The 21,576-nt window shown below is 52.8% G+C and overlaps 1 protein-coding gene across 1 annotated transcript; it reads left to right on the top strand.

The window, feature by feature from the left end:
* Positions 1-7,179: 7,179 nt before the first annotated feature.
* NMUR1 (neuromedin U receptor 1) lies at positions 7,180-10,584 on the top strand (the record flags this gene model as incomplete). Its single annotated transcript, XM_037152178.2, is given in 5 exon segments — positions 7,180-7,492; positions 7,495-7,908; positions 7,911-8,093; positions 10,297-10,393; positions 10,395-10,584. Coding segments are annotated over 5 exon segments (1,197 nt in total), but the record flags the coding sequence as incomplete, so codon positions are not given.
* Positions 10,585-21,576: the final 10,992 nt, after the last annotated feature.

Raw genomic sequence — 21,576 nt, 5'->3', positions numbered from 1 at the left:
TGGGCCCCGGGCGCGGGCAGCAGCACCCCGGTGGTTATGAGCGTCCTGGGCACCCAGGTCTCGGTCTCTGGACACCACTTTCCACTGAAAAGGAGCCGGAGCTCCTTGGAAAATGGCCGATTCCCAGCTGGTCCCAAGGAAATACGCGGAGGCCTGGAACGTCTCAGTGTGCAAGACGATGCAGAAACACTCATGATGAGCAAGTGGGAAAAGGATGCAGGAACTGGCTCCAAAGGGCTCCCACTGGCCAAACCGGGGATAATTTAAACATCAACATAAATAATGATAATGAATCATTATCCATTTAAGAAAATAAGAACTCTCAAGTCCGCGTGGATATAAATAAATAGTGAAAGGAGGAATTTTTCCTTATAGCACAATGCCAACAAGTAAATGAAGGAATGGCAGTTAGAATACCATTAGGCAACCATCATGGTAATAATTAATTCCTCCAAAAGTCATCAGTGGACGCTAAGATTAATGGGTAAGAGTTTGGCGAGAAATGGGACATTTACATCACCTCAAAGTATCTCCCCCAACATATGTATTAATTCCAAACGGAAAAGCAGTAAAGTGTCCGGGGCAGAAGCCTGGCAGGCACCTTCTCAACCAAGGGAATGAAGGTACCACCTTCAGTCCCGGGACAAATGGGAGCTGAGAGCTGCCTCCCGGGGTGCAGGGAGAAGAGCACGCCCCCTTTCTGTGGTCCTCCTGCCCCAAATCCGTCATGAGGAACACTAGACAAACCATAATGGAGAGAAATTCTGCAAAATAATTGGCCTGCCCTGGCCCTTGTGGCTCAGTTGGTCAGGCGGTGTTCCTGCAAAGCAGGTCACCAGTTCGATTCCTGGTCAGGCACGGGCCTGGGTTGTGGGTTTGGTCCTCGGTCGGGGCACGTACGAGAGGCAACCAATGGATGTTTTTATCCCTCTCTTTATCCCTCTCATCTTCTCCTTCTAAAAATGAACAAATACATATTTTTTAAAGTGGTCTGTAATCTTAAATGTCAAGGTCATGAAAGTCAAGGGGAGCCTGAGGAGCTGTTCCAAAGTGGGGCACTGGCGGAGCTGGAAAGGGTCTGAGGACTGGTGGGCAGCGGTGTCTCGCCACACACCCCCCCGTGAGGACCGTGGCTCTGCGGTGAAAGATGGGAGAGGGTCCCCGTCTGCAGGACAGACGGGAGTACCCAGGGAGCTCTTATAAAATTCTTCTGGAATGTGTTTTGTTATTAAAAACTCCGCCTGTTCCGGGGAGCCTATAAGAATTACCTCACGGTAACCTCACAGCAACAGGCAAAGGCTGGTCACCCCCACTTGACGGGTGAGAGACAGGAGGCCCCGCAGGTCACATTGGGCCAAGGGGGACTCAGCCAGGGCTGCACTGTCTGCTGTCACTTAGGAGGCGTGTGGTCCAGGGTGGTCGGCGAGTCAGGAGCAGGGCTTTGCAGGGGGAGCAGGTGTGACATACGCTCCCCTCTCTGAGAAATGGGGGGACAGTGCCCTCCTGGGCACGGGGTGGTGAACTGCAACAATACTGAGGTCTGGTTAGTGCCCACACGCCCACTCTGTTGGGGGCGGGGTACTGCCCCCACATAGGGGCCACGCAGGGAACACAGTCAGGGGCCAGGCTCCCAGCCAGAGGTCTCAGCCAAGGGCACCTGTGCTCAGCCTGGGCCAGGCGTGGGGACTGGGGGGTGGAAGGTCGGGTGCCTGGCAGCCAAGATCAGGGGCACGAGTGAGCTGAGCGCGGCCCCTCCCTCCTCACTCTGGGCCTGGGGGTCCCAGGTGCATGGTAGGGGTGACACAGTGGAGAGTGTGACAATGGGGATGACAAAATGGCAGCCAAATGGAGGGGGCCTTGGGTGTACGGGACAGTTGACTGGCTGGAGGTGACAGTGACAACCTCTGTGTCCAAGTTTTTCCAGCCATCCTTCTGCCCTACTGATGATCTGAAAAAGGGCTTGGCCAGAGAGAGGTCGCCAGAATTACACAAAAGAACTGCCCTTTAAAATGAAGAAAATATGTGCCTACACATACAAATGTTATAGAAGGAACAAATGTTGACCGTTGAAAAACATTTTAGCTGAAAACAAAAAGAATATACCCCTCCTCTTCCCACCCCACTCCACGCTGAGAGGTAACCGCTGTCAGCTGCAGAATCCCATGCCCAGAGAGATGCCGCTGCCCCTGGGCGGGGCCCCGGGGTGCACACCGACCACTGGCCAGCCGCTGGACCGGCCCCAGCTGGCTCCCCTCTCATCAGCGCTGTGAGGAAGTTACACGTTCCCATTCTGCAGATGAGGAAGCTGAGGTTGGCGAAAAGAAGGGACTTGCTCGAGTCACACAGCCTGTCCTCGCCCAGCTTCTTGCTCTTGCTGGGGCTGATGTCCCTCAGCGCAGAGGAGGCCTTTGCCACCCTCCTGCTCAGAAGGGACTCTGCTCAGGGAAAGAGCTGACCTTTAGCAGGGTGGGGGCTGGGGTCCTTCTGGGAGCTTCGGGGCCCTGCAAGGTTGGGTTCAGCTTGTTAGAGTGGTCCTGCCCTAATAAAAGTCCCACCCACTCCTCCCAACTTTGTTTATGGTGCCTCCACCCAAACAGACTCAAGAGCTTTCTGGGAACATGAGTGGCCAGAAGGCACGATCCCAGACAGAGACCACGGGGGCGGGGGGGGGGTGGCTCTGGGACTGCCGGCACCTATGTACAGATGGGCCTGGCCGCCAGGCCTCTTCGTCCTTCAGCTTGTCGCTCGGTGCCTCCCGCTTCCCAGGGGAAAGAGAGAAACCGCTAGGTTATTGTCTCTCATTGCCTTGAAGGTAAATATTAACAATCACTTCCTGTTGTTCAGAAATGGCCCAGTTTCTGAGACGCTTCTCGTTTATTTGAAAAATAGTCATCAAGTGCTGGCCAAGCGCATTCTGGACAATCCATCCTTGATTTCGTTCAATCCTTAGAATAAACGTCACGAAGCAGGTTTGTTGTCATCTCCATTCCACAGAGGAGGAAACTGAGGCACAAAACATCTAAACAGTGTGTCTCCCAAGAACAAAAATAACAAAACTTCTGTTTCTGGAAAGTCACCTCAGCTGCAGCCACCTGCTCTGATCCCTCGGAGGGCCCCTAGCCCCAACTAGGGAGCTCCTCAATTTTTACCCAAAGTTCCTGAGCAAACTGGGTACCGAACCACTCCCGGGGGTAAAAGCTCAGGAGTCGGGCGGGGAGGGGCTGTGGGGCTAGTCCAGAATGCTCTAGAGCCTGCGGGGTACCCCGCCCAGCTCCTCGAGGTCCCAGCGGCCCTCCCTGGGCAGGTTTGCTGAGGGCGGAGTTGGCTCCTAGCTGGGCAGATGCCCACGGCCGAGCTCAGGAGATTAAGGTTTAGCCCCAGAAACCTGAGATGCGTTCACTCCATGCCTCAGCGCTGGGAGTGTCCCCCTCGGGCATGGCCCTGGGGAGGCCACCTCAGGACAGAGTAGGGAGGCAGCAGGGTGTCACTTGTACCACCCTTGCTGCCGTGGTGATCTTGAGCTCAGGGTCAGAGGCCTGGGCCCCTAGGAGCCTCTGGACAGTGCTACAGCCGTGCACAGCCACTGGGCCTCCCCTTTTGGGGGCTGCCCTTTAGCTTGACATGGTCTTTGGTGGCTGCTAATGCCTCGAGTGATGCAGCCAGCTGTGGAATTCCCGACCAGTGGGAGCCACTCTGCCTCTGTGAGGCAGTGAAGGGAGCCTTCTCTGTTATTTCCCAGGCTCTGAGCACCTCCAAAGGGTCCACAGTGGGTTTCAGGCCTCTCAGAGTCTGCAGTCGTGTGTGTGAGTGTGCGCGTGTGTGTATCCCAGTGATGGAAGCAGTGCTGGGAAACCTTAGTCGAGTTCTAGGTGTGGTCTGCTGTCAGTGACCACACGTTTCCCAGCCATGCGCCTGCTTGTCGTTGCTCTTCCGATAATGATAGCAGCCGTGGCCTCGGAGGGTCCACTGGGCTCCCTCGTCTGGGGCTCAGTAGTTAACTCTCTGGGAAAGTCCGGAGTCCTTTAACCCCAAGGACTGGGAGACCATCTGCCCCTGAACTGCCTTCAACCTCCCTGGGCCTCGAGCTGTGTTTGTATGTGGAGTTCCTGGGAAGGCAGGCCTGATGGAGGCTTCAGAGGGTCTAACTCCCAATTCCCAGGGCCAGACTCATCGAGAGCGGGGAGGGGCATGGGAAGTCTGGGGGAAGAAGGTCTTGCTTCCAGTTGTCACTAAATGGAGATAATCCCACCCAGCTTTCATGAGTGCTGACGGTGTTCCAGCCCCGTGCCCAAACCTCTCGCTCTGTCTCACTTACAATAGTGGTAACAGTGGCTAGTGAGCACATCCTACAGGAAGGGGGACTGAGGCACAGAGGGGCTGTCTCTTCCCGTGCACACAGCTCACCAGCAGTTTTTCTCGGTGCTGGGGCTTTGTACTGGGCTCCTCTCAGTGCTTCTCAAAGGGTGATTCTGGTGCTGGGGCTCTCAGGAAGGTGCTCATCAAAACGGAGGACCTCTGGACCACGCAGAGGGAATCCGACCTGAGAGCCAGCATTTTTGCCGAGGTGGTCCACGTTTCTAGGCCCCCCTTGCAAGTTCCTGATGAAATAACTTTCAGCTAAGGAGCTGGTGGGAGGACCAGGCAGAGCAGGGAAGGTGCTCCCTGCTGGGTTTACAGTGTACGGCTGCGGGGAGCAGGAGGTGGCTGGGGCCCCAGCACCCCTGGCTCTTCCCTGCCACGGCCTGCAACCTCCTTCCTTGTGGACATCCTGTGATCAGGTGAGGGGCAGGGGGGACATCTGAGTGGAAAAAGAGGGAGGGCACTGGGGGTGAGAGATTTAGTGAGGGGGGGCCAGGAAGGCAGGTCCAACATCGGTTAGACCTACGTTCTCTTCCAGAGGGAAAGCCCTACAGGTTTCTGTAGAGGAAGCGCATGGCGAAGGCTCGGACCAACTGGGCAGTGGGATCAGGGCTGAAGGCCCAGGCTCGGGGGCTGCAGGACCCCTAGGGAGGGAGAAGAGGCAGGATGAGTGAGACCTTTGGAGACTCATGAATGTCGAGGGGCTGGTGGGATGTGCTAGGAGGTGCGTCTGAAACGTGGGGCAGGAGGAGGTGGGCTGCGGGGACGCCATAACACGAGTTTTTGTTGAAAGAAAGCACGTTGCAGGGCGGGCGCAGCGCCTGAGACCCAGCTCCCTCGGACTCCTCCCTGAGGCCGGTCTCCCGACTGTGAAATGGGCTCCGGGTTCCGGGAGAGGAAGGTGCTCCTGGGAGCCCTCCCGCTGCGTTTCGGATGGGTGCGTGGGTCGCCCCATCCGAGCGTGTCCGTCCAGCGGCGGAGCAGGCGGGCGGCGGGGGCGGGCCTGCCCCCTAGCGGCGGACCCGGGCGGGGCGCTCGGGTCACCGACTGGAGGGGTGACCCGGCGGGCTGCGGGCGGACCAGATGCTGGCCGTGGGCCAGTCTAGTCCGACCGCTCCTGGCTGTCCAAGCGCTCCGCTGCCTCTGTCCGTCGGGGGTGTTCCCGGCCCCTGGATCTCGCGGGCCGCAGACCGCATGGTAGGTGAGCGGGATGCGGCCTGGGACAAGGGCGCGCCGCGGGCGAGGACTTGGGCGAGACCAGAGAGGAGCGCGCGGGCTGCATCTCCCCAGGGCGGTAGAGGTCGGAGGCTCCTGTTGGGCGCCCCCACCTCCGGAGATTCGCAGCCTCCCAGGTTATTCGTCTCATTGCACGCCATGCAGACCCTTCTCCGTGGTGTAGGGAGCCTCTCTTGACCCTTGGTCTGCACTGCACGGTCCCAGCTCATCCCCGTGGTATGTGGGCAACTGGAGGCTCCAGGCCCCCCACTGAGGAGAGGAAATAGGGCTGAAGGAACAGGGGGAAGATCCGGGAACTGAGCCTGAAAATCTGGCTGCTCCGAGGAGGGGTTGATGCGGGGGTGTGCTTGGGGAACAGGCTCAGGAGCAGTCTGGGCTGGTAGGTGAGCCACCCCCTCTGCCCTGGACTGCCCTTCCCCCTCCACGTGGGGAGAGAGGGTCAGACAACTCTCTGCACTGAAACTGGGCACCCTAAATGCACCCAAGTGTTCCTGAGAACTTTGAGTGAAGTCTCTCATTTAACCTTCCCAGAAACTATAAGGTAGGCTCTGTCTGACACCCCCATTTCACAGATGAGGGGACTGAGGCACAGAAAGGGGAGGGCACAGCTAGAGCTGGCAGAGCTGGCACTGGATCCCGGGCTAGGTTGTTTAGCAATGGCCTCCGTTCTTAATCCCGGTGCACGGAGGACAGGTAGGGATGGGCAGCCTGAGAGAGGGGAGGAAACCCAGAACCAGCAGCGTTAAAGACTGTATTTCCGCCTCTAACAAACAGTTCGGGCGCTGGAAGACAGAAACAAGAGCCAACTTTCGGATCAGTGTTACAGTATTTATTTAGCCCTCGATCCCCTCGGTGACTCAGAGGTGCTGATAACCTGGCCCTTCTGTGTGTGGGGCAGGCCCTGTGTTAACACCTGTCATGGATTAAATGCCCTCAGACCTTGTAATAAGGAACAGCTGCAGAGAGGTTACCAGGCAAATGGTCTCACCCAGCCTGGGAGTGGGGAGGCTGGATTTGAACCCAGGCAGTTGCTTCCAGAGTCCTGTCTTTAAAGACGACATGATATTGCACTGTGTCCATCTTCCTGATGCCCAAACGGAGCACCTGTCCCAGCGTCTGTGGCTTGAAAAGGGAGAGCTCCAGGGGGTCTCCTGACGGCAAAGCCCGTGCTCCAGAGGGTTCATCATTTAGTCGAGGGGTTTCATAGATTGTGAAGTTTAAATTTGAAGTCCCCTTCTTATCATTAAATTTTTTTAATCTGTTGACTTTTTTAGAGAGAGAGAAAGGGGGCAAGACCACGAGAGAAACATCGATTTGTGGCGCCCCCATTCTTGCATTCACTGGCTCTTGCAGATGCCCTGACCGGGCACTCAACCGGCAACCTTGGCGCATCGGGAAGGCACTCCCATCAACTGACCTACCCGGCCAGGGCCACATTTTATCATTTTAAGATGCACATTCTAACGTCTCTGAAGTTGTGGTGCATCTCCCAGTGGATGGCAGAGGTTTTTCTTTCCCAGTAGCACGTAAAGTGACCGCGCTTTTGGTGTTTTGGATTATGCAGAGCCGGGGTTCTCTGCGTGACTTTTCTGGGTGTCTCTGTCTTCTGTTCCAAAGGTTTCTTTCCGCCCTAATTGTTCCATCTTCCCTGGAGACATGTCCCCTAGGAATACAAGCAGCCCAGCATCCTGCAATGGCAGTAGGGCCTGGAAGCTCTCTGACCCCAAGGACTTGAACCTGACTGACAAGGAGCTGAGATTCAAGTACCTGGAGCCCCAGCAGACGGAGCTGTTCATGCTCATCTGTGTCACATACCTGGTGATTTTCGTGGTGGGCACCCTGGGCAACGGGCTGGCCCGCATGGGCACCCTGCGCCACAAGACCATGCGCACGCCCACACCTACCACCTCTTCAGCCTCGCTGCGGCGGACCTGCTGGTGCTGCTGGCGAGCCTGCCCCTGGAGCTCTACGCGATGTGGTGTAACTACCCCTTCTTGCTGGGTGCTGGTGGCTGCTACTTCTGCACACTGCTCTTCGAGACAGTCTGCCTGGCCTCCGTGCTCAATGTCACCGCCCTGAGTGTGGAGTGCTATGTGGCTGTGGTGCACCCGCTGCAGGTCCGGTCCACGATGACTCGGGCCCACGTGCGCTGCATACTCGGGGCCATCTGGGGCCTTGTCGTGCTCTGCTCTCTGCCCAACACCAGCCTGCACGGCATCCAGCAGCTGGTGGTGCCCTGCAGGGGTACGGTGCCCGGCTCGGCTGTGTGCACACCGGTCCGCCCAAAGGCCCTCTACAACCTGGTCATCAGATCACCACTCTGTTCTTCTGCCTGCCCATGGCCATCATCAGCGTGCTCTACCTGCTCATTGGGCTGCGGCTGTGGCGTGAGAGGCTGCTAAAGCTTCTCAGGCAGAGATACCGGGGCAGGGACAGGGCCAGCCGCAAGCTCCAGCCACCACAGGACAGGAGTCGAACACAGGTGACCAAGATGCTGTGTAAGTGTTGCTCCTGGGAAGAGGGGCTGAACCAGGCACAGGGCATGAAGGTGGGGCTTCCGGGGCCCAGGGGCAGGGGCTGTGTCTGGGTTTATGAGTGTGAGGCTTAGAATCACACATCCCACTGTGGTGTGTGTGTGCGTGTGTGTGTGTGTGTGCATGCGTGCATGGATACTCTTTTGGATTACTGTTCAAGAAACTCACACCAAAGATAGTTATGGCTCACAGAAGGATGGGCTGCATAATTTGTGGGGCAGAGTGCAGAATGAAAATTCAGATTCCTGGTTCAAAAATTATGAAGAATGCCAAGTCAGCAACAGCAGAGCATTAAAACTTTGAAGCCCCAGGCCCTGTGCATGTGCATGGGTGGTGCACCCATAACACCAGCCCTGGTCGTGGGACCACCACAGATGGGGCGGGGCACTTGGCTGGGCTCCAGGATGGTGGAGGCGTTGCCGGCATCCGGACCCTCCGAGCTCCCATCTCGGCTCCTAAATATGTCTTGGCTCCGTCCTTCCCGACATCAGCCTGGAAGGCAAGGTCACAGGCATAGAGGTCCGCTTCCTTGAGGAAAGGATTCTAAGGGGCGGGGATAGGTCATGGCCCACCTCCAGGCCAGAGTGACAGGATCCTGAAGTGACTAGACTCGCGGAACCACATGGTGGGATCTGGGGGCAGCTGGAGAGACAAGATGATGAATTTCTTCCCTCTATGTCTGCAGTCCCCTGGGGACCGCAGGAGTGGCCATTGTCTAAAAGAGAGTTGTCACCAGGTGTGTCTATGATGGTTGGTGTGCAAAGCATGGGGGAATCAGGGCAGAAGTGTGGGCTGGGGCTGGCCAGGGCCTGCCCTGCTGGAGTGAGGCTCTGGATCTTACTGTGGCCCAGACCTGGCTCTTTTCAAAAATAGTGGCCCTGGGGAAGCAAGACAAACTGATACTAAACCAATCATTGATTCCTGCCCCACCTCACCCCACCCCTCAGGGCCTAAATCAGGCTGGTGGGTGGGGTGAGCCCAGGCAGGACAGGGCTGGTGAGGCCTTGCTCAAAGCCACGGGATTATAAGTAGCTCACTGGGGACTGCCCCATTCCCAGAGAGAGGCCCGCACTCCTGACTGCCCAGGAAGAGTGTCCCAGAGTGCAGTGTCACTGTCATCCCCCGGAGCTCCCTGCTTGCCTCCCAGCTCTGCACTGCGAAGCCTGCACTGCAGACCAATCGGCCCTGCCCACCCTGCCCCTGCCCCAGACTCCCCAGACCGCAGGGTCCAAGTCCGCTCAGCTGGGTGGCTCTCACCCTGGGCAGGTGGGGTGTGTCCTTAAAGCCGCCTTGCCTGCTGTCTCGGGGCCCTGGCTTTCTTCTCTCGCTTTCTCCTTCTACCCCTCTTCCCCCCACCTTCCCTTTCTGAAGGCCTACTGTGCACCAGGCTGTGTGCTGGGGACACTGAAATCTGGGGTTACGAGGAAAACCATGCTGGGGTGAGATGGGAAAGACACTGCAGAGGCAGATAGTCAGCTGAGCTGAGCAAGCACAAGTAAGAAGAAACAAAAGTCAAGGCAGAGCTGGTGACAGAGACCCGAGAAGGTCATGGCTAGTTAAGACTAGGGCTGGAAGGAGGCTGGGAGAGGAGTGCGGGGCTCGGCCAGCCTCTCGTGTCTGTGGCTCAGTGGTGGGCTCCCAAGAAGTAGGCAGTTGGTGCAGCGTAGGACGTTCAGCTGGGCCTTGGAGAGCTGGAGGCTGGGGCTGGGAGGGCTTCTGGGGCCATGGCAGGCAAGGGGGGCTGTGTGTTTGTCTTGCTCTCTGGCTCTTTCCCCTCCCATCTACTGCTGTAGAACGGGCCCATTCTGCTTCTCTCTGCTCATGCATCAGCAAGCATGGTCCTCGTAGGGGCGCCCAGAGTGGGTTTTAGCTGTACAGTCTGAGTCACGCTGGGGCTCGGTATCCACAGCTAAGAGTCACCCAGTCCCAAGTTTCATGGCAAGGCCATGGAGCTGGGCTGGCTTGGCTCAGGTGTCCGCACCTGGTCCAGTCTGTGACAGTGGTGAGAGCAGCGTCTCCAACAGGAGTGCAGCCAAACTTCCAGAAACTTCCATATGGTCAGTGGGCATGGGGGTGCCCACAGAATGGGAGAGGAGGTGAGGAGGAGCAGGGAAGGCAGCAGAGGGGGCTCTGGCGGGCACCCAGCCTCCTTTCTCTGCCCCCGCAGTCGTGCTGATGCTGGTGTCCGGCGACTGCTGGGCCCTGTCCCACGTCGACTGCCTTGTGCGGAGCTTCGTGTCCGAACGGACCGACAGTCTGCACCTGCGCACACGTCGTCTCTGGTTTCGTCTTCTACCTCCTCTCGGCCACCAACCCCATGCTCTATAGCCTCATGTCCACCTGCTTCCAGGACACCTTCTGGGAAGCCCTGTGCTTGGGGACCTGGTGCCACTGCCACAGACTCCGCAGCAGCTCCCACAGCCTCAGCCAGGTGAGCATGGCCAGCACCCTGTGACGTGGGCTTCCTGGGCAGCAGGCCCAGCCTCTGGCAGAGAACTGTGGCCCTGGGGCAGCAAGAGACTGACCCCCTCCGCAGAGGAGCCTCAAAGCGGCTTCACCTGGAGGAGCCAGAGGGCCATGTGCCGCTTGCCCTCCTCTGCAGGGATGTCCCCCTGTCTTCATGTCCATCCCCGTGTGCCCCGTCCCCACTGCGGCCACCTCAGTGCTGCTGCCTCCACCATGTACCAGAAGGTCTGCCCTCCAGACCCCCATTCAAGTCCTTCCCTGCAGGACCATCGCAGTGGGTTCACTGGCACAGCAAGTTTTCATCCAGGACATCCCCACTCCCGCCACCAGATTTCTGAAATGTTTCCCGGGGGCCCTGCCTTTCCTTTGCATTTTTGTCGCTATCTAGCTTCCAGCTTCCACCTGGGACCCTTCTCTTACCTGACCCTGCCGCAGCCCCAAGTCGGTTTATTGTCCTCCGGGATGTCCACCTGGTGGCACTGCTGGGTGGCAGGGCTGCCGGTGGTCTCTGGGGACCTGGTTCCAGTCTCGCCCCTGTTGCCACCCTGCTGCGTGGCATCAAGCAAATCACTTCGCCTTCCCAGGCCTTTCCAAGTGAGCACCACACTTTGATACTTTAGCTGTGTTCTCTGTGCTTGTGCCTAAGTCACTGCTGTAACGGAACCCACTGATACCCTCAGGTTATCAAGGCAGAAATCGCTCTCTGCGTCCTCATCCAGTCCCGCCCAGACCTCCACTGCGCACCTCCCCAAGCCCCCTTCTGGGGACTGGTTGCACAGCAATGGGAATACACTCCAACAATGTTGAACTGCACGCTTAAATGGTTAAGACGGTAAATTTTGTTGGGTATATAACCTCGATTTTTTAAAAGAAAAAATTAAATCTAAAGGAAAAGAAATAAAAAGCCACCTAGAACTTTACTCTCCAGAGGTCACCACTGTATATAAGAGAGGACGGGGGCGGGGTGTTCTTTGGAGAAAGAGGCATGAGCTGAAGCTGTGCAGAGCTGTGAGCACTCAGTGCTGCTGCTGAAATGACCTCCCAGGGAGCCTGGGGTGGCGTGTGGGGGGCTGGCCGGGCCCCATACTTAGGCTGGAGCCTGCAGTTCTTCCCGAAGGCTAACTTTGGGCTCCTGGGGGGCTCTTTTTTTTTTAAATTTTTTATTTATCTTTTAGAGGGGAAGGGAAGGAGAGAGGGAGAGAAACATCAATGTATGGTTGCCTTTTCGTGTGTCCCTTGCTGGGAACTGGCCTGCAGGAAACTGGCCTGCAACCCAGACATGTGCCCTGACTGGGAATTGAACTGCGATCGTATGGTTCGCAGGCCCACGCTCAATCCACTGAGCTACACCAGCCAGGGCCCTCTTTTTTTTTTTAATTAAAAAATATCTGTTGCCTTAAGAGAGAGAGAGAGAGGAAGGGGGAGAAAGAGAGAGAGAGAGAGAGAGAGAGAGAGAAACAGCAGTTCATTGCCTTCCACATGTGCCCTGACTGGGGATTGAACCTGCAACCTAGGTGCCCTGATCAGGAATCGAACCCCTAACCTTTTGGTGCCCAGGATGACATTCCAACCAACTGAGCCACACTGGGCAGGGCCTACAAGCCTCTTAAGTGAGAGATGACTCGAGCTCCCAAGGAGCTTTGGTCAGTGTGTGAAGGACCTACTGTGGGCAGAGAGGTGCTGGATAGACTGGGGAAAGCGAGGGACGTGAGGTATCAGCAGGCATGTGTTCCTAGTGTAAACTCCGTGTGTTCCCTGCAGTGTCTCCACAGCTTGTCAGTGGATGGGTCATACCCGTCATAGGTCACTGGTGACCCTGGAAAGTGGGAACAGCAGCTCTCGGCTCAGCCCTTGAGGAAAACGGGTGGAGGTGGAAACGGCAGCCAGCCAGATCCTGCTCTCTGGGGGGCACTGACTCTTGTGCCCTGCTCAGGGCAGGGGCAGCATTCCTGATCCCCCAGGGCTGGCTCCTGTCACCCACACCCCTCCTCCTCCCATTTTCAGGACTTTGGGTCCTCTCTACTTCCTGTCTGCTCCACTCCTGCCACTTACCTGGGTGACCTCAAAGTCCACTCGGATGGCTGACTGCTCTGGTATTAGCTCCTGATCTTTCCTGCAGCCGTGAGACCCCTGTGTCACATCCTCACGGCCGGCACCTCCAGACGAGCTTCCCCTTCGGACAGGGTGAACTCTAGCCCAGAACCGCCTCCTTCCTGCCCTGACCGTGTTGGCCCCGTGACTGACGTATTCTTCATCCCCTTCCAGCCTCCCTGGTCCTCCACTGCTCCGCTTTCTCCTAACCTCTCCGCTTCCTCTGACCTTCACCTCCTTTCTGTTGGGTCCTTGGGCCCACGGTCATCACACACAACCCTTTCTGCCAGTGTTTCTGAGGGTCAGGGTGAACATACTACAATCACCGTTTCCTCCTCAGAAAATAGGATTCTTTTCTTTGGACATTCGAAGTCCAAGATCGGTCTTATGAACAAACAGAGCTGCATTTGCCCACCCCTCCTTCTGTTGTGACTGCTCAGGCAATGTCAAAGACAGCCCTTCACACCTATTGTTGCTTAGACGGTATTTCCAAATCCATCTGACATGTGGGAGCTCATCTCCTTTAGTACATTTCTCAGTCTCCCCTTCCCCATTCTTGTCTTTAAATTTTTTATTTACTTTTATTTATTGTTTTGTTGTTCAAGTACAATTTTCTGCCTTTTACTCCCACCCCAGCCCTCCCCACCTCCCTCCTGTTTCCACGCCCCCCTCGTTTTTGTCCATGTGTTCTTTATACTTGTTCCTGTTATTTATTTACTTTTAGAGAGAGGGGAAGGGAGAGGGAAACATCAGTCAGTTGCCTCTCACATGCCCGCTACCCGGGACCTGGCCCACAACCCAGGCATGTGCCCTGCCTGGGAATGGAACCTGCAACCCTTCGGTTCGCAGGCTGGTGCTCAATCCACTGAGCCACACCATCCAGGGCCCATTCTTGTCTCTAGTGGATCCACCAAGTTTTCTTTGTCCCAACTGTTCCTGTAGAGAGGAGTTGCCTTCGTGGGGGGTGGAGGCACCCTAAGATTTGAACTCCCTTTCCGTTAAGGGGAATCCCTCAGTGAATGGCACCACAGAGGCTAAAAGGGTTCCCGACATTCTCCACTGCTGATTTCACTGTGTGGCCCATAGCGGGCACACAGCCAGAGGGATGACCTACATGGGACTCCTACCTAGAGCAAGTGACACCAAGACCCATGATAACAGGGGCAGACGTGCCCAGGGCAGCAGCATCCTGCTCAGGCTACTGCTGGGGATTCCTTTCTGCCTGTTTTCTTGATATTCTGAGCCTTTCAATAAATTGCTTTTCTGCTTTGGTTGGCCAACATCGTTCACTGTTGTCTGAAACCAAGAACTTAGATCCACCCATCCACTAGTTTGAAGATTACACATTGTTTGCCTTGTTACAATTGATCTTTACATATTTCTAAGATAAGCAGATGTTATCATTTATTTTTTTAAATCCCCAACTGCAGTCTATAATACTTAAGCATTCTTACTGTTTCTGTTTTTAACTCTTTTTTTGGAGGGGGGTGAGGGAAGGAGAAAGAGAAGGAGAAAAACATGGATGTGCAGGAGATATTGACCATTTGCCTTTTGCATGCCCCCAACTGGGGACCTGGCTTGCATCCCAGGCATGTGTCCTGACTGGGAATCCAACCAGTGACCCTTTGGTTTGCATCCTAGCACTCAGTCCACTGAGCCACACCAGCCAGGGCAATATCTTGTCTTATAAAAGAATATGAAAATATGCAGGCAAACCATTCTTCCTAATTCTCCTTCCTCCCATTTGGGACTTTCTGAAGCTAGGACTAGGGCAGAACTACCCTCCCTTCCCCATCCTCCAAACACACATATCCCAAAGGATGCTTTTTCAAATCTCAATGTGGGGACAATTCCTAGGCTTTTGATCCTACTGCTGAGCCTACTGTACTACTGGTCAGTAAAGGAGCACATTAATTATGATTTCACTCGAAACTAGGAAATGATATTAAGTAATTGAGAATGCAAATCAATGGCTGTGGACAAGTTCCTTAACTTTTGTGAGCCTGTTCTAAGTGTGAAATGAAACTACTAATAACATCTAAGACACAAGTTTACTTTGAGAAGTCCACTTCTTAAAAGAAGTTTCATCTTTTAAGATATGAAAAAGCTACCAATACCACAGGTATTAATGTGTTCTAGCTATCACTAACAGTTACTATCACTAACAGCTTTGATGACAACCTCAGATGCTGTTTGGAGCCAGAGCCCGGAGTCACGTGGCCGTCCTTTCGGTCCCACAGCCCCGGGTTGTGGTCTCCGTTCTGCCTCGCGTTGCAACATCCGTTATCTTCCCGGGTGGGAAATCACGCTAGTACCAACACATACGCCACTGAGAGTGGCGGCCTACCGAGGTCAACGGATGTGAGCGCCTGGAACCGACCCTCGCTCAAGAGCCCACAGTGCTCGGCTGTTTTTATGACGGCCATTTTACCGCCCCACCGGTAGTGCAGTGTCGCTCTGCGCGACCGCCCACCAGGGCCCCTAACTTGCCAGGACCTGCGCCTCTCTCCCGGCTAAGTTTGGGGGGGAACCCTAGCAACCGCGGCCGCCCCCACGCGGACCAGGAATATAGGTCCGACACTGCACCACCTGAAACTACGCTTCCCACCCAGGGCTCAGTCACTACGTGAGGCTCCGACCCCAGACCTCGCCCCCTTTCTGGAGTCGCGGCTCGGGATTGGCCCAGAGGCGACGCGGACTCTGATTGGCCGAGGGAGTAAGGAGGGTGATGTAGTTTTCCCGGCTGAGTTCTGCCAGAGTGTGTAGTGCGGGGCTGTTGCGGGTGTGCCGTGGCTCCTCTGTAGGCGCCTTGGGGCCGCTGTGAACTCCCCCCGGGCGTGCCTGCTGTGGGCGGACCCTACACCCACGTAACCTTAAAAGGCGAACTGGTCAGGAACGAGCCTGCGGTTTCCCTCTGGAAGTGAGAGTTGTAGGTTTTGGCATGAGGCTCAGTTGTGTTGTAAATGTCGATGGGGTTAGAGGTGGAATCTGTGCCAGGTAACTCTGAGTTCTCACTCTGGAAAGGTGAAGACACTTGAGTTGTAGGTACCAATTTTCTTCCTGTACGAGGCCTTAATTTTGGCCCTTTGTGCCTGCATTTCAGCACACGGTAGTGGAATTAATTTTTTTAATTATTTGAAAACGCGTGGTGAAGCAGATTAAGAGGAAAGGGAGGGATTCCTAGAAGCTTGTCTCTTTTTCCTTGTAGAGTTTCCATCTCTAAACTGTAGTTCAAAAGAGAAGCTATGAGAGATCTGACCTACAAACGTACACCCAAAATTACCCTTTTCTACATATTCTTATACTCCCTGGTACAAGTAAAAGATTCCAAGTGAAAGTAATTTTAGAATGAGGCCAACACGAGTTTGTTACAAGCGGAAACTTGCAAACCGTAGAGGCAAAACGTGTGTCGATAGCATGGAATGTGGGAGGCCCTGTGATGTGCCCGATAATCTTGTTCATTTTAAGGAGGAAAAAAATCAAAATGACCTTAAGAAAATGAGTCTTTCTCCAAAGGAGCTAGAAGATGAGGAAGAAGAGGACAATGGCAGTAGAGATGAAGTAATTATATGCACAGCATGAAGCAGCATAATTTATTAATGTCAACAATCAAAATCCAGACTAAAGCATTTAAACTGCACTGTTTAATCTCAAAAGAGGAGTTTTGAACACTGTCCAGCTAGTTTCACAAGCCCACCCTAGACATGATACCAAAATCAGGTGGGTTCATTTTTAGAAAAGAAAGTTACACACTACTCTCATGAACACAAAGCAAAAATCCAAAACAAAAGATTAGCGAACTGAGTATCAATGTTATGTAAAAAGAATTACGAATTCGTGACTAAGTGCAGTTTACATTTGGGAATGCAAAAGTATTTGTTTGTTTGTTTGAAAGATATTGATTGCCTGAAAATACTGGTTTGAAAGAAAATCTCTTGATTTTTTTATCTTTAAAAATATTTTATGTATTTATTTTTAGAGAGAAGGGAAGGCAGGGAAAAAGGGAGAGAAACATCCATGTGTGGTTGCCTCTCACACGCCCCCTACTGGAGACCTGGCCAGCAACCCTGACATGTGCCCTGACTGAGAATCAAGCCCGTGACCATTTGGTTCACAGGCGGGCACTCAATCCACTGAGCCACACCAGCCAGAGCTGATGAAACTTTTGATGTGACTGAGGAACTTCTGGACGTGGTGCCCCTTGCAGGCACAACATCAGGAAATGACTTATTTTTATGTGTTGAGAAAGGTCTTAAAAAATTTAATGTAGACTGGTTGAAATTAATAAGTGTTAGCACAGATGGTGATTCTGCAATGGTTGGTGTGAAACAACTGTCACAAAACTTAAATCTAACATGTCAGGGCTTTGCAAAGATACAGAACCTAAATCTGTGCGTGGCCTCGTTCTGCAGGAATCCCTTTGTGGTGAAGAGTTAAAGATGGATCATGTGACGGGCATAGTCATTTTCTCCATAGCCTGGACACCGGCCCATGGCTTGCACCACAGGAAGTCCAGCACTTTGTTCAGTGAATTAGATGCGCAGTGTGAAAACCTGTTCTGCTCTGTAGAACTTAAGTGGCTGAGTCGTGGTATGGTGCTACAGCAGTTTTTTGAACTGTTGGAAGAAATGGACTTTTTCAGGTCTTCTATAGGAGAACCTGTGCCTCAGCTTAAAGATTGGGTCAAAGACCTGGCCTTGTTGGTTGACATTGGGACTTATCTAAACACGCTGGATATTTCTCTGCAAGGATGTGCACAAGCGGTTACAAAAATGCACGAAGCAGTTCGCTTTTTCCTAGCGAACTTATGTCTTTGGGAAACCCATTTGGCAGGGAACAACTTGGCCCACTTCCCTACACTGAAATTAGTTTCTGAAAATGAAAGTAATGCCCTGAACTACATGCCAGAAATTAAAGAGTTGAGGACTGAATTCCAAAAAAAGTTCTCTGATTTCAAACTTTATGAAAACGAACTAATATTGTTCAGCTCACCTTTCTCAATACTGATAACATGAATGAAGAGCTACAAGTGGAGGTTATTTTTTTTCATATTTTAAAAATATTTATTTATTTATTTTTAGAGAGAGGAGAGGGGAAGGAGAAAGAGAGGGAAAGAAATGTCAATGTGTGGTTGCTTCTCACGTGGCCCCCACTGGAGACCTGGCCCACAACCCAGGCATCCATGTGAGAGAGAAATATTGTTTGGTTGCCTCTTGCACATCCCCAACAGGGACCTGGCCTGAAGCCCAGGCATGTACCCTGACTGGGAAGCGAACCAGTGACCCTTTGATTCACAGCCCACATTCAATCCACTGAGCCACACGAGCCAGGCCAGGTGTGGACCATTTTGAATCCTGCTCCCCCCTCCCTCATTCCCTCACTTAACAGTAAATCCTAAACATCTGCCAGTCTTCCAAGCTCAAGGCTGAATTTATTTTGGTCTATCATGTTTTACTTTTTAATTTTTTCAAGTATTTTTTAATTTTTCAATTATTGCTGATGTACAATATCATATTAGTTTCAGGTGTACAACCCAGTGATTACACAGTTCTATAACTTACAAAGTGATCACTCCAATAAATCTAGTATTCACCTGACACCATACATAATTATTACAATATAATCGACTATATTTCCTATGCAGTACCTTATTGGGTTGGCCAAAAAGTCCTCTATGCTTTTCCCGTATGATGGCTCTAGTGCTGCTTACTTGTCTTTAACTTCATTTGAAACAATTTTGTTAGATTGTGTGTGACACCTGTCATATCAATGTGCATTAAAAAATACTTATAAAGTTGGTGAATTTTTGTGCAACTGTTTTAATATTGGAGATGGAATAGATATGCAACATTTTCAGAGTATTATGCTTGTTATTTCAAGAATAATATAAATACTACTGAAATGCAAAAAAAGATTTGAGCACTATGGGGAGGGTGCTGTGACTGACTGAATGTGTCAAAAGTGGTTTGCAGAGTTTCTTGGTACTATTGATATTTTGGCCAAATAATTCTTTGCTGTGGAGCTGTCTGGTGCATTGGAAGATGTTTAGCAGCACCCCAGAAGCCAGTGGCAGGAGACAGCTGACTCTGATTGGATACTCAGAATATCCAAATCACCCTGGCTGGTGTGGCTCAGTGGATTGAGTCCCAGCCTGTGAACTGAAAGGTCACTGGTTGAGTTCCCAGTCAGGGAACACGCCTGGGCTGCAGGCCAGGTGCCTACTGGGGATGCGCAAGAGGTGACCAATCAATATTTCCCTCTCACATGGATGTCTCTCTCCCACTTTTTCTCCCTCCCTTCCCCTCTCTCTAAAAATAAATAACATCTTTTAAAATACCCTAAAATTTAAAATTAGGAAACACATTCACATGATTCAAAATTCAACAGGTACAAATCAAAAGGTCTCTCACCCATCCCCTAGCCCTCAGCTCCTCTGTATGGGAGTAACCAGTATTATTAATTCCACTGTTGTACATGAACAAGGAATTATGTTTACATTATTTTTCCCCACCTATTTTTTACACAAAGACTAACAGGTTATAACACGTTCCTCTGTACCTTATTTTTTTTTGTAAGATTTAATTTTATCTTTAGAGAGAGGAATGGAGGAAGAAAGAGAGGGAGAAAAACATCCATATGAGAGAGAAACATTGATCGGTTGCCTCTTGTAAGAGTGCCTGGGACTGAACCCGCAACCTAGGAATGTGCCCTGACCAGGACTGAACAAACCCGCAGCCTTTACAGGATGATGCTCCAAGCACCGAGCCACACTGGTCAGGCCTGCACCTTGCTTTTTTCATTCAAGTATTTTGGAGATTGCTGGGTGGTTGGTGATATGGGCTGTGCAATAATTCACAAAGAGAAGAGGATGGAGGGAGCAAACTTTTATTCACTACCCAAGAGTGGAAGGGGGCATGGTGTGGAGGGAGATACCAGAAGTGAAATATAGGGACTTACCGGTTTACTGGATGATAATTGGATTACGAAAGGGGCGGGGAGCTGTTGTGTGGCCCGGGGCTGGTGGGAGTGTTTCAACCTGGGAGGGAGACTTCCTTCCGCTGGTTTTGCGTAAACTGCAGTTTGCTCCGATGTTATTTTCTGCTGCTGCTGTGGCTTTCCAGTCATTTCCAGTCCTGGGGACACGAGCTCGGAAGAGTGAACTGGCAGTCACGCCTAACAAGGTCACAGGCCTGCTGGGCAAACGGGGCACGAGAGCAAGCGGTGCCAATTTTGTCCTTTCAGAGGTCATTCCACAGCAAGGACAGAGAGCTGCTCCACTGGTGGTACGGCTGGAGCGTTGGATGCCGTGCAGGACTCAGTTAACCAGCGTCTCAGGTTAGATAATGGAACAGACGGGCCCACATTCCTAGTAGCTCAACGGAGTGAAGGTTTCTCACTCAGGCCACAGTTCGTAGCAGTGTGGTGGGGTCAGAGAGGTGTCCCTGTGATCGCGTAGGCCCCCAGGCTTTCTCCCTGCTGTGCCTCTGTCCTGTTAGGGGTCACTGGCAATCTCCTCACTCAGACAATAGACAGGAAGGTTCACTGGCTCTCTCCTCCCACAAGGAAGGAAAAGTCCAGTGTAGGGACTTTTGTGGGGCTTTTTGTTTCGTCCACAGCCTTTGGCTAGAACAAGGGTGTAAGACTCATTTTCACTAGGGGCCACATCAGCCTCACAGTTGCCTTTAAAGGGCCGGATGTAATTTTAGGACTGTATAAATATAACTACTCCTTAACTGTTAAGGAGTTGAAATTACATTCGGCCCTTTGGAGGCAACCGGGAGGCCCATGTGGCCCCTGGTGAAAAGGAGTTTGACACTCCCGGGCTAGAACTTGGTCAAACGAGCCCAGCTGTAGTCCCCAGGGAGCGTGGGGAATGCACAGCAGCTCCACGCCAGGGAGGAGGAACGGGGGGAGGGGGGGATGAGCGGCTGGCCAGTCTCTGCCACGAGTGTCCTGGTCACGCTGCCGTGTTCTCCAAAGAATCGGAAACAAACTTTTCCCTCAACCCACACTTGCCTTCCAGGTCCAGCTCTGCTTCCATTAACAGCTTGCCTCTAGTTTCTCCATCTATAATTGCTTCACTCTCAAAACATTCTCCACTCAACGAAGTACCAAGTAATAAAACAAACCCAAACCAGGTCACATTACTTCCCTGCTTAACATTGTAGGAATCCAATGATTCCTACAGTACTTGCAATAAAACCCAAACTCCTCTAACTCAACAACAAAAACCCAAACAGCCCAATTAAAAATGGGCAAAAGAAGAACAGACTCAAAGATGCAGGCAACAGGTAAAGGTTGCCAGAGGGGGTGGGGGCTGGGGCCTGGGTGGTGAAGGTGAAGCCGGAAGAGCAGGTGTCCATGCTGCCTGTCACCACCAGGACCAAAAAGCAGAGACAGGCACTGAATCCTTATGGGCTTCATTCAGATGGCCGGTGATCTGAGAAGATGGCGGGTTATGTACCCTAATAGACCATCCTAAATTCCATTGTACACCAACCATTTTTATAAGGAGAAGAAAAGTGTAGGTAAGGGGTATGGAATTCAGGGAAAAAGTTAATCAGATAAAAGTTGCAGCATTCAGCCCTGGCTGGTGTGGCTCAGTGGTTGAGTGCCGGCCTGTCAAGCAAGAGGTTGCAGGTTCGATTCCCAGTCAGGGCACATGCCTGGGTTGTGGGTCAGGCCTTCAGTAGGGGGTGAGTGAGAGACAATCACACACTGATGTTTCTCTCCCTCTCTTCCCCTCTACAAGTAAATAAATAAATTTTTAAAGAAAGCTGCAGCATTCTTTCACCTGTTGGCTGTGGACTCTCACCCGGAGGACGGTGGCTCAGATAACATCTCGAAGGCTTGCAGTCCTCCCCAGACACAAAGGAGGAGCTGTTTCCCC

This window comes from Artibeus jamaicensis, unplaced genomic scaffold, assembly GCF_021234435.1.
Source record: "Artibeus jamaicensis isolate MK-2021 breed Jamaican fruit bat unplaced genomic scaffold, CSHL_Jam_final contig_944, whole genome shotgun sequence".
Taxonomy (NCBI): domain Eukaryota; kingdom Metazoa; phylum Chordata; class Mammalia; order Chiroptera; family Phyllostomidae; genus Artibeus; species Artibeus jamaicensis.
Note: the sequence above shows the minus strand (reverse complement) of the source record. Positions and strands in the feature narration are given on the sequence as shown.